At 38.5% G+C, this 17034-nt stretch overlaps 1 protein-coding gene across 5 annotated transcripts in view; it reads right to left on the bottom strand.

Moving 5' to 3' along the window:
- The window catches only part of LOC115438295 (solute carrier family 24 member 2), a 70403-nt gene that overhangs the window by 11689 nt on the left and 41680 nt on the right, over nt 1-17034 (bottom strand). For all 5 annotated transcript variants that reach the window (XM_030161807.1, XM_030161808.1, XM_030161809.1 and 2 more), the window contains 2 exons: nt 14786-14884; nt 7286-7368 (listed from right to left, as the gene is read on the bottom strand). In XM_030161807.1, the coding sequence (XP_030017667.1) occupies nt 7286-7368; nt 14786-14884 (182 nt within the window). The remainder of the gene's footprint in view (nt 1-7285; nt 7369-14785; nt 14885-17034) is intronic.

Raw genomic sequence — 17034 nt, 5'->3', positions numbered from 1 at the left:
TCACTAAGCACTTGTAAGACTGAAAAACTACTTTCTTTGAAAACATGAAATGATACACTTCTGGTGAAAAAATTGTGTATTTGTACATCTACTCATTAAATTGTACTTGATCAAAAGTTGTTAAGTGTAATGTACTTCCATCATTCCATAAGGTGAAACTGAATTCAACACTTGAGTTGTTCATGTGTTCAGGTATTAGCAGTAGGAACATGAGGTGAAATGAAATGCACATGCTGTTAATTCTTCGCAAAAAGGAAACAGATATTCAGATTAGATGTTATTTCCATCCTAAGCCCCAAAATACTAAAGAAATGGTGACACTATCTATTCTTCCAAATCAGCGTAGAAGTGTTTGAGTGAGTCATACATTTCCACTGGTTATTATTAAAAGAAATGATTACCAGAGCTTTATTCTCTTACAAATATTCACAATCTATGCCCAAAGTGTAAAATCCTGAATATATTTAAGGAAAGACAATTTGCAGTGAGTCACACGCCGGATGTGCTCGTCTTTCATCTTTACTAGAAAACAGCATAATGTAATGAAAGCTGAAGGGATGTATGCCATACACAGAAAAAGTAACCCCTTCATTTCTGTAATAGTGTGTTCTCAAGTGTTTCAGCTATCAGGGGAGGAGTTTGTACAAGAAGTCTGCTGCAGATTCTAATTTGACCTTAACCATCCTCTTATTCCCCAATCTTGGTTGCCAAGGCATCCGGGAGGAATTGAACAATTAGTATGACGGGGCCTCTGGCTGACACAGACAGGTGCACTGTGGGACAGAGCTCTAAAAATAGTGGCATGTGAGAATTAAGCATGCCAATAAGCGTTCAGCTCTTCCAAAGTCTGTGAATCACCACCTGGTGAACGTGCTTCTGTTCCACCCGTCTGATTTTCTGCATTAGCCCTGAAAGTTTTGAGGTGACTGAAAAACAAAAAAAAATCAGCCAAAACAGCCTGCATTGGCTTGGTTTTTTTTTAGTCTTCCTTTCCTTCTTTTTTTCAGCTTCAGGGGTGTAATGTTTTAGCTGTAAAGACTATTATTAACACAGGAGTGAGAGATCAATCTGAAAACCACTTGGTGCAGTGGAATAGATCAATACTCACATGGACATGGTGGGAATCAGAGCTTATCTTTAGCAGGTCCTTTTTCTGAAATCCTCCTATATACTGTACTCTCCTACCAGGTTACTGTATTTAATCTACTACAAATACTGTTTCTGGAGCGCAAAGCTATTCATTCAACAACATATCAGGACAGTGTTAACAAAGCCCAGGTTTTGGATCATGCAAGATTAATACCAGTCCCTATGGCAATGTTTTTCAGCCTTGGGGTTGAGACCCCATGTGGGGTCACCTGGAATTCAAATGGAGTTGCCTGAAATGGCTAGTAATTGATATCAATAATAATAAAAAACTGACAAATAAAAAATATATGGTGAGTTGAGAGACAATCACAATACATAAAAGACAAACTGAAGTTGAAACTCAAGCACTGTGGTCCTGTTTATCTTTCAAATGTTCATTATGGCCAGTTTAAGATGCTGCAGTTCTTTCATAATTCACAGTTTGAGTTTTCTGCAGTGAAGCTAATAGGTCTTCAACATGGATTAAAGAAAAATGATCTTCTGCCTCAGCTGTGCTCTGACATGGCAGCTTTTAAAAGGATCAATTCAGTTTAGACATATAGAGCTAAATGTTAAGAATAAAGCCAGGACATACAGGGTACATGCATATGTAAGAAAGCATGAGTTTATTTTTTGACATATCTTAACATCTCTTTTAATGTTTCACATTCCGACATCCATGCAGTTGGAAACAGAATTTAGATTATTCCACGGGAAAATGATACTTGATGATGAACTTTAAGACAAAATATATGAGGAAAAGTGAATAGATCAGCGTTTTTCAACCTTGGGGTCGGGACCCCACGTGGGGTCGCCTGAAATTTCTAGTAATTAATAAAAAATAAAATAAAATTATGCACAAAAAATATATGGTGAGTTGAAAGAGACAATCACAATACGTAAAAGACATGACAATCTCTGAAGCTGAAACTGAAGCACTGTGGTGCTGTTTATCTTTCAAATGTTCATTGTGGTCGGTTTCAGATGCTGCAGCTCTTTCATAATTCATAGTTTGAGTTCTTGTTTGTTCAGTATTAATGGTCAGCCTTGTAAATCCAAGCTGGACTGACTGTACATATCCTGACCAAGGAAAATAAAATTCTAACTTTGTGCAGTAATCTACACTTGGCTTTTCTGCCTCCGTCCATAATAATATAGATTACACAGACCAAATGTAATCTAAAACTCACATGTATCCGCAACATAGTATAGCAAATTCTTACATGATCAAAAACAAATTAATTTTAGCAAAAGACAAAAAAAAGTCTCAGAAATTTGTGATATTAAAATGGGGTCACAAGCCAAAAACTTTGGGAACTACTGCCCGATAGAATTGCGGATATATTTGTAGCAAAGCTTCTGGTCATATTACAATGTATGTGTCCTACCTTTACAAGACCCTTCAATCAGGTCAAATAGAAAAAAATCGGAAAAAAATGTCAGTAGAACATGTAATTTTCATGAATTACTGTTCTGCACTTACACTTTTATGCTGATTATGAATGTGATCTGGATGCAATGACTCATTCAGACCAAGGCAAGTCTCAGATAAAGTCATGTAGGTGTGGTGTGTAAACATTCTAGTCTTACGTCTTTAGTCAGTTGCTCTCACAAAGATGTTAATAGCGACTGACACTTGTGACTGAGGATGCCACTGCCGTATCAGAGCTAGTAAACCTCACACAAGAAGAGAAAAGACAAAGAAAGTTTGTGGTATAAATAGACAGGAGAAATGATATGAGAGAACATGTGTTTGAGCATTAACAAAGAGAAAGAGTGGGCTATATTTGCAAAGCTTTGAATAGTTAGAAAGATGCTAGCTTTTTTTGATATAGAAGTTTTTGATATTTACTCCATTACATGGCCTAAATGCATATATACTACAGTCGAGTAAAAAATTATTAGACCGCCCTTCAATTTCTTGTACATTTTAATGCCTGGTACAACTAAAGCTACATTTGTTTGGACAAATATAACGATAACAACAAAAATAGCTCATAAGAGTTTAATTTCAGAGCTGATATCTATCCATTTTCCATGTTTTCTGGATAATAACCAAAATCACTTCAGTTCTTACATCAATAGCTATGGCATTGTACTGACAAAAACAGTGCTTTTAGGCATTCCATGTTTTCTTTTCTGTCTGTTTTAGTCACATGATACACAAAGGAGTTAGTACTAGATTGCATAACCTTTGTTTTTGATGACTTTTGATGGTCTAGTACAGGGGTGGCCAACCCTGGTCCTGGAGAGCCACTATCCTGCATGTTTTAGATGTGTCCCTCTTCCAACACACCTGATTCAAATGATAAGCCTATCATCAAACTCTGCAGAAGCCTGATAACGACCGTCAGGTGTGCTGGAAGAGGGAAACATCTAAAACATGCAGGGTAGTGGCTCTCCAGGACCAGGGTTGGCCACCCCTGGTCTAGTAAGTTTTTCCGAGACTGTATTAATAGCTCATTCTTTGATACCACCTAATTATACACCAAAACAATAATTACGATTATGTTCCATTTATACAAATAGTTAAATATTGCACTGCAAACTGGTGACACATCCAGGGTGTACCCCGCCTCTGCACATGTTCTGCGACTGTATATAGTGTTAGCTTTTAAGAGCTGAAGCCCTGCCCCTTCTGGTTGTGTCATCATTATCACATGATGTTTGTCAATTTAAAAGAAAATTTTACATGTCAAATCAATTATAGTTGTAAAACTGTTGCAATATCAGACTGAGAAAATATGTAAATATAAAGTTTACACATCTGAAAGTCACAGAGGTGGCATCTCCATGATCTGTTCATAGGCTTTGAGGACATCTCCACGGCTTCAACTTGACTTGTCGTGACTGTTATTTGATTTAGTCCACTTTTAATACTTTTTCATCTCGCTGTCAAAGAATGAGGTGGAATATGTGGAGTTGGCAGCCATTTTGGTGTTGGCGGCTGTTGGTGATGTGTGTCACATATAATGAGAGATGCAGACCACTGTTGTTGCTTTCGTAGTCCAGTTCCTATTATATGATCATCTTAACAAACCACAACTTTTTTTATTCTAATAAAATAATTTGTCTCACGTATTCATATTTTTCCAAAGTTAACGTGAGTTAGGTTTGGCTCTCTATAGAGTTGATAGCCTTCATTTATAGCAGCGACCGGCCTTCCCTACATGGATTGAAAGATACAGTCAGGGAAAAAATTATTAGACCATCAAAAGTCATCAAAAACAATAGTTATGCAATCAAGTACTAACTCCTGTGTGTATCATGTGACTAAAACAGACAGAAAAGAAAACATGGAATGCCTCAAAGCACTGTTTTTGGCAGTGCAATGCCATAGCTATTGATGTAAGAACTGAAGTGATTTTGGTTATTATTGTTTCATTTTCATTTGTTTATTTGTATCAGACATGTAAATAGTTACAGTCCATAGAGTATAATGAGCATTAAAAAAACAATAAAAAGGTTATAAATGTAAAAACGACACACATGCACACACCCTATCTTCAACAACAAGTATAAAGATGCTGGTTCCAGTATTTAACAAGTGTAGAATCAGTATAAAAGTCAGAGTTAACAATTGTAAAAATTACAACATTTCTAGAGTGACTTAAACGCAGTATAAAATTCAAAATTGCTTTCCGTAACATCTCATAATAAAAGCGAACATTATTAAAACAGAACATACCCCTAGCACTACAGCTATGATAAAAACCATGTATAATATGGAATGTATCGTTAAAAGCAACTCTGACTGAGTGAGCGGTACAACGTTTAAAATTAACCCATAAGTAACAGAGATAAATATTTGAGCAAAAAGATATAAACAATTTATTCTTCACAAAACAAAACCTGTGAGAGTTAAAATTACTCCTGCCATAAAGACTCCTAACATTAGTTTGAATGTCATTATTATCAAGAAAACATGGAAAATGTAGAGATATCAGCTCTGAAATTAAAGTCCTATGAGCTATTTTCGTTGTTATCTTTATATTTGTCCAAACAAATGTACTTTTAGTTGTACCAGGCATTAAAATGAACAAGAAATTGAAGAAAACTAGGGTGGTCTAATAATTTTTTCCACGACTGTATGAGAGATGCAGTCCACTGTTGTTGCTTCTGTAGTCCAGTTCCTATTTTATGATCATCATAACAAACCATAACTTTTTTAAATTCTAATAAAATAATTTGACTCATGCATTCATATTTTTTCCAAAGTTAGGTGAGTTAGGTTAGGCTCTCTATAGAGTGGACAGCCCTCATTTATAGTAGCGACCAGCCTTCCCAAAATGGATTAAAAGATATTCTGTTTGCTGAGTGTTTCTGTTTAGTGGTTGTATTTTACGACATAAACAATTCTACTGGAAGGAAACCAAATTGTCTTTTGAGAAAAACCACAATATAAGTGATTCCGCAGAAAAACTAAAAATGAAGTTGTGGTTACTATAGGATATAAAAAAAGAGTGATTTAAACCGTTTTAAAGTTTTGTAAATGGTTTCATTCTTAAAATAAGGGTAAAATCTTGTTTTTCAGCTGTTGCATTATGGAAGCCACTGTTTCAGTTGGTTACAGCAGTGTTTCCCAACCTGTGTGCTGCGGCACATAAGTGTGCTGTGAGAGATCATCAGGTGTGCCCTGGAAAATTATCTAATTTCACCTGATTGGTACTGTAAACGTGATATAGATACATACGACTACACGCACCAGTGATCCACTCTACAACAACAGTCTCTTGTTTCCCATTGAAAAATAAAAGTGAATCGGCCCTGATGGGGTGCATTCTGTTGATAAAGCCCCCCTCAATAGTGATGCGTGGATTAACGAGTTACCCGCGAACCCCAGGTATCAGGTTGGAGAGGGGGAGATTTGCCTCCCATACTATTATACAACGGACTTCAATCTGGGGGTCCGTCTGAAGGGTAACTGATGCACCCCTCTCAGCTTTCTTGTTCCAAAAGACTCGCCCATGCACCCCCGATGTGCCTGCCCCCCCTAAAAAAAAAAAAGAGAGACTCAGAGCTGTTGAGGAAGATTCGTGCGTGTCTTTCTTCAATTCCTGGAAGAATATCATCTTTGTGTTCAACTAAACAGGCCCAGGTTTCCCACTGAGCGAGTAAATTGAGACTAGATTTGCATTACATTTCAATAAATAAACTTTTTGTGACATTTTTGTTTAATGGTGTGCCTTGGGATTTTTCAAATGTAAAATATGTGCTGTGGCTCAAAAAGGTTGGGAAACACTGGGTTACTGGTTGAATAAATCTCAATATTAGTTGGAGTACCTTACAAAGAGAAAGTTGGATATATTTTCTTAAAACAGTAACACCTTTTTAATGAGAGACCTTTTCTTTTACAAAAAAATACTAATTTCCCAGAGGTGTCCTTTTTTTTCAGGCAAACAAATGTAGACAACAGACAGTTTTCTCACCAGCGCTGTCGGTTTGACTGTCAAAGACTGAAACCAACTGGAAACGATTTGTAAATGTGTCGGTGCCGTCTCAGAATACATCAGCTAGTGATTAAGCGTGGGCCAAATAAATAAAGGTAAATGGGTTCTAGTTTTCGTGGCTAAAAATATATGGTTATTCTTGGCAGTGAAATGTGGAGCCTCCAGCTGGAGGAGACACACCCTTCTCCTTTTGCCTCCATCCTTCTCAGTGTGCGACTTTGAATCGCTGCCCTCTTGCCCCAGGACCGTCTGCTGGCCCGGCGGGTCACTGCATCCCGTCGCCATCGCTCACGCCGGCTACAACTGCTGCAGGTGGCGTTGTGACGCTCTCTACGTCTGGCTGTGCGTCAAAGTGTGTGCTTGTGTGTCAGGGAGTGTGAGAAAAGTGTGCTCGTTTCCAGCGCCCAGCGGCGGGGAGCAGCAGGTGAGTGAGGAGTGTGATTACAGAACTCAGTGGGAGGAGGCGGGTCTTTGGCAGGTCTGGCTGATGATGGAGGAACTTGCCCGAGCGCATGCTGGGAAATTATCAGCAGTAGTGACCTGTGCCATAGTCACTGCATCAATCACACTCAAGGTGAAATACAGATGCAGATGAAAGGTATCAAATATTTGTAAATGTCTCTGTAACTGTGATATGAGTCTGTGTTTGGTGCTTTTGATAAGACGTTAACAGAGTTTGGTTGTGTGTCCAAGTGTGTGTTTCTTACCGTTTCTCCCTCTTGTCCTGCTGTTCCATTCATGGGTGGTGTTACTTCCACTTCTACGCTGGAGCTGTTTGGGAGGTTTTTATCTGTGCAGAAGATTGGAGAACAAAGAGACAAACTTTTAGAGGAATAAAAGATGGAAGAAAGTGAGGAAAATATCAATTTATATTGTAATGTTTCGAATCTCACTGTTCGTTGCATTTCTTTTTTTATCACTAGTTCAAGACTTTACAGATACAGGTCTGAAATTTGCAAGAAAAAACAGCACAAACAATGACTGTGACACAGATCGGGCTAATTCTGGCAAAATGCAAAGGGTTTTTACTCAAAATAGTGGCAAATTCTGCTGCAAGGATGTGGTTTGGGTATAAAAGACTAAGGTAAAATTTCCATTGAAGAAACAATTTTGTTAACTGAAATAAATATGTTTATGTATTTATGTATATGTTTATGTATTTGGCAGACGCTCTTTTCCAAAGCGACTTACAGGGGAAAACCAATCAAATCACTCAATCAATCAAATTTTATTTATATAGCGCCAGCTCACAACAAAAAAGTTATCTCATGACACTTTATATATAGAGTTGGTCAAAACCAGACTCTAAGCCAATTTACAGAAACCCAACAGAATCCTCCAGGAGCAAACACTTGTGACTGGTGACAGTGGCGAGGAAAAACTTCCTTTTAACAGGCAGAAATAAAAACAATGATTAAAATTTTACTATACAATATGAGCTATTGTGCAAACATTATGTACTACCTCAGTGTGCTAGTGATGTTGCAAAAACATATACTGTATTACATAAACCGGTCTTGTAGCATCATTGTAATTTTAATTTTACCGACTGTTTTATGCTTGTTTGTTTACTGTTTGTAAAGTTGCAATAAAACTTGAATAAAAAGAAGCAAAACTATAATTCAAAGAAAAAACGATAACTAACTGAAACTGTATTAATAATGGATTGGATTTATCTAGCGCTTTTCTAGGCACCCAAAGCGCTTTACATTATTGACCTATTATTCATTCGCTCTCACATTCTCCCTCTGGTGGTGGTAAACTACATCTGTAGCCACAGCTGCCCTGGGGCAGACTGACAGAAGCGTGGCTGCCATTTTGCGCCAACGGCCCCTCCGACCAACACCAAACATTCATACACCAGTGTGAGTGGCACTGGGGGCAAGGAGGGGGAAGTGTCTTGCCCAAGGACACAGTGGACTGACTAGGACAGAGCGGGATTCGAACCGCCAACCCTTCGGTTATTGGATGACCCACTCTACCACCTGAGCCGAGGGCCGCCCCTATTGTATTGTGTGCTTACAAAACTAACTAAAACTTCTGAAAAGTTATGGATAAAATTCCCTTTCTTTTTGTCTTCATCAATGTCGGATTGATATGAAATCGATTTATTTCGCTCGAGCAATTTTAGTGGGCAGAACCATATGGCACTTCACGGTCTGTCACTTCTCGTCACTTGTGGTTTAGAGTTGGCTTTTTGTCCCCACTCTACCTGGCAACATGGAGACTAAAGTTGGAGGAAAGCAGCAGAGTCCTGTATGGGATTTATTTAACTAAGACGGCGAGGGAGATATAAGATATAAAAAAACTAAAACTAATACTAAAACTAAGCATTTAGAAAAAAACAAAAACTAATAAAAACTAGCAAACCTACACTAAAAAATAATCAAAACTACCTGAATTAAATAAAAAAAGTCAAAACTAAATAAAACTAAACTATAATGAAAAATCCAAAACAATTATAACATTGGTCTGGTGAAGAATTTCATCCACATACTTATGAAACAGAAAACAGGTACCAAGGGGCTTCAACCCAAACATAATGGTGACTAATGTTGGTTCTACAACAAGAAACTGTCACAACCAACAAGAACAGGAGACAAAGTCTGAAACATTCCAAGCTGAGCTGATGGGTTCTGCAACTGAAGTTAATTCTTCCCTGGGCTTGATGTTTACATCTAGAAGTAAATGTGACCTGTTTAGCACATATTCTCTTCAGATTATGAATATACAATAAAAACTGTCGGTGCAACATTGGAAAATTAATGTCTTTGACAACTTCACATAACTCAAAATTGGGATTTCAGATTTGGAATTACCGAGTCTGATCAGATGTTTTTCCTCTAGTGGCAGTCAGCAAGTTTTTTTTATTGTCCAGTGTTATATATAGTGGGATGAGATTTTAGTTATATCCCAGAGAGTTGTAATTGAGCAAAAGTAATGTGAGTAAGTCTACTGTCTGGACACAAAATACATCAAAATGATTGTTTTTTTTATGATTTGAATTTTTTATTTCATTTTTCCAAACATATCACACATCAAATACTAACATTAGAGCATTGGTAAATTACCCACCCTCTTACCCACCTATCCATAATCAGAAGGGGTCTTCATATCAATATAGTGGCTTTTTATCCTGTACACATCAATTTTGAGTACCATGTATATAATATATACACACACCATAAATATCTACACCACTGTTTTTCAACCTTGGGGTCGGGACCTCATGTGGGGTCACCTGGAATTCAAATGGGGTCGCCTGAAATTTCTAGTAATTGATTAAAAAAATTACTAATAAAAAATACATGGTGAGTTGAGAGAGACAATCCCAATCCTTAAAAGACATGACAAACTGTGAAGCTGAAACTGAAGCACTGTTTCTGTTTATCTTTCAAATGGTCATTGTGGTCGGTTTCAGATGCTGCAGCTCTTTCATAATTCATAGTTTGAGTTATTGTTTGTTCAGTATTCATTGTCAGCCTTGTAAATCCAAGCTGGACTGACTGTACATATCCTGACCAAGGAAAATCAAATTCTCACTTTGAACAGTAATCTACACCTGACTTGTCTGCTTCCGTCCGAAGTAATATACATTATATAGACTAAATGTCCTCTAAAATTAACATTTATTAGCAACATAGTATAGCAAACTATTACATGATCAAAAACAGATTAATTTTAGCAAAAAATGTCTGTTCCGTCTGGGGTCGCCATAAATTTGTGATGTTAAAATGGGGTCACGAGCCAAAAAAGGTTGGGAACCACTGATCTACACAGAGGTGTCTAATCATAATATACACACATATATACATAAGGTATTTGATCATTGTCTTTTCAGTGTGAATCCTTTTAGCCTTTAAAATCTAAAGCTATTTTTCTGTCTTGTCCTGCATCCTATATGACATTCTTTCATATGCCGTTACTTTTCCCACTTACCGTCCTGGAAAGGAGGCAAAGTGGGGATGTTTTTAACAAAATAATATAGAAGATACATTAAAGAAAAACATGCCTTTGTCTCTTATTCACTCATTTGTCACATGTTGATGATTTTAGTGAAACCCACAGCATATATATTCACCTTTATTTATCACTTATGTTTTTTTTCAAGTAGGGGATCTAAACAATGAACTCCATTCATGCTAATTCTTTTAAATAACAATCAGAAATTCAGTCCTTATATGTGTATGACAGTGTTCTTACCATCCCTGTTCCTCATCACGCTTTATTCTTGCGGCTGACTCATTTCATTTGAGGCCAGACTTACTTAACAGCCCTTATTAAAATACAAAGAGCCCAAAGCCATGTAATCAGATGATAAAATTATAATTGCCGTGGAAATTGCTTTCATCCAAATGTGGTTGTGACATAATTAGAAAGACACTTGGACAGATAATGTCACTTGATAGTGCTATCGTCCAACACGTGACCTCGCCCTTCTGTTTGATGTTGTCATATTAGGGCTAAAGATGGGATATGTAACTAATCACAGGCATCATATTTGAAACTACTCTAATGTCTTGTAGTAAATCTTTTTAGCACTGACACCACGCAGTTAATTTGAAATATTTGAGGCCTGAAAATAAAGTAATACGATGACTACCAGTCATGCATTTTGATTAAGATGGTAATATGTTAATGTGCCACTGTTAGCATAATTTTTTTCCTTGTGGACAAACAAGGATGTCTCTTTGATTTTTGCTGCTCTCTCTACATTGTGGCCATAAAAGCATTTCCTCTAGCCTTGTGTTTAGCCTTTGGTTCACTGCTCTTTGAAGTGAAAAATACATAAATTACACTTGGCAGTGACTGAGATTGATTTAAATACTGCTTGAAGACAACACTTCCAATCAATTTGGCAGTTCTTGATAATGTCATGCTTGTTTAACATCAGATGTGATGCTCATTAACTATTTCGGTGGGAGGAATATTTAATAGAGGGACATAAGTCCTGTTGAAGTTTTAACAAGAACAAATTATGTTTGGGAGCAGTCAAACAACATCTACAGACAACACTGAAAAAGTTCCAATGTGAGTTGGAGAACTGAAGAAATGGGATATATTATTCACAATCACGTCTTTTTACATTAGTTTAGAATCCCATCACATGGTTTTGTTTGCTGAAAATGAAATATAGTGAGAGAGCAAACGAGTTGTCTTTGACAGAATCTGCAAAGTTTGTCCAGCAGCTCAGGACAGACATCCTCTATCCTGTTTTTTCCATTTCATAGTGGGTGGCATCCAGTGTTCAGGTGTATCATTGTCAATTTTCATGAATGTAGACCAGAAGTCATATCCCCTTAAAATCAAAATAGGCAACTATTCAATACTCATTCAGCCAGTGGACATCTGGTGTATTTCATTAATCAAACATTTGCCTTTTTTTCTTTCTTTTCATACTTTTATAAAATTACACAGCAGTGAAAAATAAGATAATCCTGTAGAAGTCACCACTGAACTACAACATTATAAATGATACAGAGTGGTGTTTCCTGTCATACATAACCTGTGTTTGTTAAGATAGGAGCATTATCCACAGCATCTTTAGTGTCTGTTAGCACTAAAATTTTTGATTCCTTCACTTTTGAATAAATTTTGAATTCTGCTAATGTAAAAGGGGGGGTGTAAACATTACAAATTCATGGAGCCCAGCATTTCCAGGGGGCCTATAGAACAGTGGAGGGGGCCCAGTGGATACAGGTTAGAAGTTTTGGTTAAGGTCCGCTGTATAATAGAGGCATAGAAGCCAGGAGTCGGACATTGAAAGCGTGTTAAGTTCCACTTTTGCTTCACGCCAGCGTTAGTTATGTTAGTTATGGGCTGCACCCTTACGTATATAACTGCCGCCCCACTCCCCCCCACTCCTCACTCCAACAAATCGATAAGATATGGAATTTTATAAAGGGCCCACATCGTTTAGCTTTCATGGGGCCCACAATCGCTAGTGGCGCCCCAGGTCTTTACCATTCACTTTATTACCTCCGCCAAAGAGGTTATGTTTTTGCCGGTGTTGGTTTGTCTGTCTGTCTTTCTGTCCGTGTGCAAGAAAACTCAAAAAGTTAAGGATTGATTTGGATGAAAATTTTAGGAAATGTTGATACTGGCACAAGGAACAAATTATTAAATTTTGGTGGTGATTGAGGGGGGGGTACTGATCTGCCTTGGCGGAGGTCTGCGCTCTCCGAGTGCTTTTCTAGTTATTTTATGGATCGGAGTGCGTGTTCTGTGGTGTGGGGACCAGTGTGAGCTTGCGAATAATCAAAGATAGGAGTGTGAAGGTGTCAAAATTATGAGTCACTCTTAGTGGGAGATGGGGCTTGTGAAAACCTCCAATTAATATTACAAGGAAGCTTTGAATATTCACCGTCAACAACTGGTGAGGCAACGGAGCCATGAAAAAGGCATTCGGACCTTAGAAAGAAAACACACAACTTCTGTTTGCATCTCTTCTTGGTGAAAACTCAAAGACTAAATATAAATGATGACCTGATGTGGTTTCATGCTGTTTATGAAAAAAGTATGGTTAAGGGTGAAAGGTTTACCCTGTAGGGAAATCGGTCTCTGCATTTTACACACAATTTTCCTTTAAGATTAGTGATTAACATAAGCTCTTAGCACATTAGGAGCAGTGAGCTGCCATTGACGGTGCTTCAGGGGCCAACTCCAGATCTGCATCGGTGCCGGGGTCAAGGGCACCGACAGGAGATTTAACCTATATATGCATGCTTCTTGTGAATCCAAATCCATGTTGAGACACAGAGCAGTAAGGCACAATTGTGTCCATGTCTACATCTGATAAAATCTGATCAGCGATTAATAATTAGAGCTGTAATTAAACCTTCTACCTGTGTGAAAACGCATATAAAACCTGTGTTGAGGGGCAGATTTTAGTCCTGAAAACACAGTCCATGCAGGAATCTCATACTCTTAGGCTATGTTCAGACCGCAGGCAAACATGGCCCAAATCCGATTTTTTTGCCCATATGTGACCTGTATCTGATCTATTAAAGACCGTTTGAATAGCACAAATCTGACCCAGGCCACTTTCATATGTGGTCCTAAATGTGATACATATCTGATATTTTGCAATGCGACTTTAGTCTGAATGGCCAGGTCGCATTTATCCGACCTTTACGTCATTGAAATGCAACAAACGCCACAATTCTGCATCCCTCCATATTTACTTAAACACAGTGCGTGCCTGCATGGTCACGTATCTCATACGCTTAGGCTACGTTCAGACTGCAGGCAAATGTGGCCAAAATCCAAATTTCTTTCCCCATATGTGACCTTTATCCGGTCTGTGAAAGACAGTTTCAACACCACAAATCCGATTTTTTCAAATTTGACCCAGGGCACTTTCATCTGATATGCATCTGATATTTTGCAATGCAACTTCAGTCTGAACGGCCAGGTTGCATTTATCCGACAAACATCCCAATTCTACATCTGTAAACACAGTGCGTGCCTGTGTGGTCACGTATTACGTCAGGACCTCTTTTGCACATGGGTCGCATTCAATTTATACTCAAAAGTCGCATTTAACGAGTATTATGAATGAGCACACACACAAAAAAAAAAATCGGACTTCACCAAAAATCAAATTGTACATTAAGACCTGCTGTCTGAACATAACCTTAGACCCTGGGGCACCGTAAAGGGGGTGGGGGACGGGGGGGCATGACAAATTCATGGGGCCCAGCATTTCCATGGGGCCCAGCGGATATATAGGTTAGAAGTTGTGAAAATTTTGTGTCAGCCTCGCAGCAAAAGAGGGACATAGAAGCCGGGAGTCGGACGTTCAAAATTAAGTTTTACTTTCGTTTTCATGCCCGTTGTGGTTGTTACGGCACTTATGAAATGCACCCCTATACCTCCAGTTGTTACAGTACGATCATACCCCCTGCTCTGACAACAGATTTACAGATAAAGTCTTTCCTGAAGGGCCCACAATGTTTACCTTCTGTGGGGTCCACAATTTAGCGGCGCCCCAGCTTAGACCCATTGAATTTCAATATGATGAAAAGTATGTTAAAAGAGTTCAGAAAAAACGAAACAAATAGTGGCTATAATGAGGGAGTTCTGTGTTTATGCAGCCACCATAGGGGAGGGTAGTGGGGGTATACAGTTCTGCAATCTGCATGCAACTTTACCACTAAATGTCTCTAAATATCACACACTTTAATTAAAATCAGAGAAGTTTCTACCTGAACGGCTCGCGACTCCATTGGCCTTCTCGCTGTCCTCAACTTGGCATTTCTTTTTAGCGATCTTGTGAAGAATGGACGCCTTCTCTCGGAATTTACCTGCAAAAGAATCAGCACAGCGGGTTAAACGTGGAACACGGAGCGGCTGCAGCCTCAACGCCTTTTGGCCTCATCCCAGTCACAGCTCCTTCGTGGTCACCTTTAACCCCAGATGGGTCACATTTCAAAAGCACAGTGCGGAGACTCCACGCAAAACTGCTGTTCAGACAACACTGGGAGTCAATATGACATAGCATATCATATACTGATGATCCTGCAATGTCCTGGTCCTTGGTGGAGAGAAAGCCAGCAAGGAAAATCTCTTGTGAAGAGATCTGCTTTCTGGAGGGCTTTAGTTTGGTGGTCAGATCAGATCAGAAACTCACAAGAGATGTCAGAGGTTAGCAGGAAACTAAAAGCAGCTAAGGGTTTGGCCGGGGTCACAGCAAAGAAAAGTCATCAGCACATTTATACGATACCTGTACGAACATGTTTAACAGGAACCATCAATCATTAATCACTCTGCTTTTTTTTAATTTCACCGTGAGTAAAGACAAAAAGAAGGTACACACGTCTGCTAGTTGGACAATTTGGGCAGATTGGAAAATCACTGTTGCTGCTGCTTTATTGATTGAAAAAGTGCATTCATACTGGAATGATGAAGCCGTGACGCAGTAGACCAGACTGAAACCAGTCATCAATTGAACAACGTGACCTTGTTTCTTACATAAGCAGTGTGCCCTCTCGATGTGACAAGCAAACGTCTCATGCAAAGGCAATTCTGTCTGTGCTGGTATGACTTGTGGAGCTTTGGGGTCTCCCATAAAATTCCAATGGTCTGAAATGTCCCCTAAGGGCACACACACACACCTAACAATGCTACGCTAACATTGAGAAATGCGTCTAAGTTGTGTAGTGCGGCAGGTTTTTATGATCTAATGTCATAACAATACCAAACATTAAGCGGCCTGTGCATAATTAACCTTGCTGTCATGTGTCAGTATCTAATTTCACTGACTTCCTGTGCATGTCAGTGTTTGCCTGCATGTCCTGTTTAGTTCCAATCTGCCTATTATAATCAATATGAAAGATTTTTTTTTTTCATTTTAAGAGGGCATGGCTGATTTGTCAGTGCTTGACACAGTTACGCGTCGATACGTACTCCACCCAACCATGTCAAAATTGTCTGTGACCTTCTGGCAAAAATCATTACCCGTCCCAAGTCACACCGCCAGCCTTCCTCCTGTCTCATATTTCTCCATTGTTCCGGTTTTACCCTCGCCTCATCTATCGTCTATGGCAAACGCCAGTGTTTCCACACTTTGCCGATGCACAAATGACCCGCCCCGCCCGCCTCTGTCTTCTCTTTCAGACACACACATGCATACAAACACAAACATACATTGATACTTTACCAATTTCACAAGACTGTAAACACACATGCCATTGATTTGACATCACTCACCTTAGGCTGTGTTTCTCTGTAAACCATCCACAGTTATGGGTGAGTCAATTTGGTTTTACCCAATAGGTTAAATATGGCTGATGTTTAGGCTTGTAACTCCGTCAATATACATGAGATGCGTTTACACAGGTTTGGAACAAAATAAGAGACCACTTCGTATATCAGGACGTGAACCTCATTGAAAACTATGGAATGCATTCAAGAGGAAGACAACGATCTCGCATTCTTTTTAGTTAAATCTTCATACTGTGTTGTTTAAAAAATGTATTTGCTTTATTCCTGGTCTCAAACGCTACACTTATTTTGGCCATTTGACATTCAGGACAAATATCAGCCCATCCTTCTTCCTATGATTATAGGGTGTAGGTGTAGCATACAAGACGAATTAATGCAAAATCAATGCGGAAAACATCCAAAATAGTGACTTTTTTTGCCAGATCTTGTTGTTTCAGAATTATATAACGTAGCTTTTCAAACAGTTTCAACACATAAATAGTAATTACAGCATAAACAATAGTCATCTGAAATTATGTGCAATTATAGTTTGTGGTTTGCACTGACCAAAAAAAATATATATATATTTGACGGTGATAATCTACAACAGGGATCAGTAACCTTCACAATCCTCAGAGCCCATTTTTTACTCAAATAACCTTCACGTTTCACCTCGTCATTATTATTTGGCAGTTTGCATTTCCATTACAATTATGCAATGTTGGTTTATTTACAGGGTTTCTGCGGGTAA

This window comes from Sphaeramia orbicularis, chromosome 18 (genome assembly GCF_902148855.1).
Source record: "Sphaeramia orbicularis chromosome 18, fSphaOr1.1, whole genome shotgun sequence".
In the NCBI taxonomy this organism is placed as follows: domain Eukaryota; kingdom Metazoa; phylum Chordata; class Actinopteri; order Kurtiformes; family Apogonidae; genus Sphaeramia; species Sphaeramia orbicularis.
This window is presented reverse-complemented; position numbering and strand designations above follow the sequence as displayed.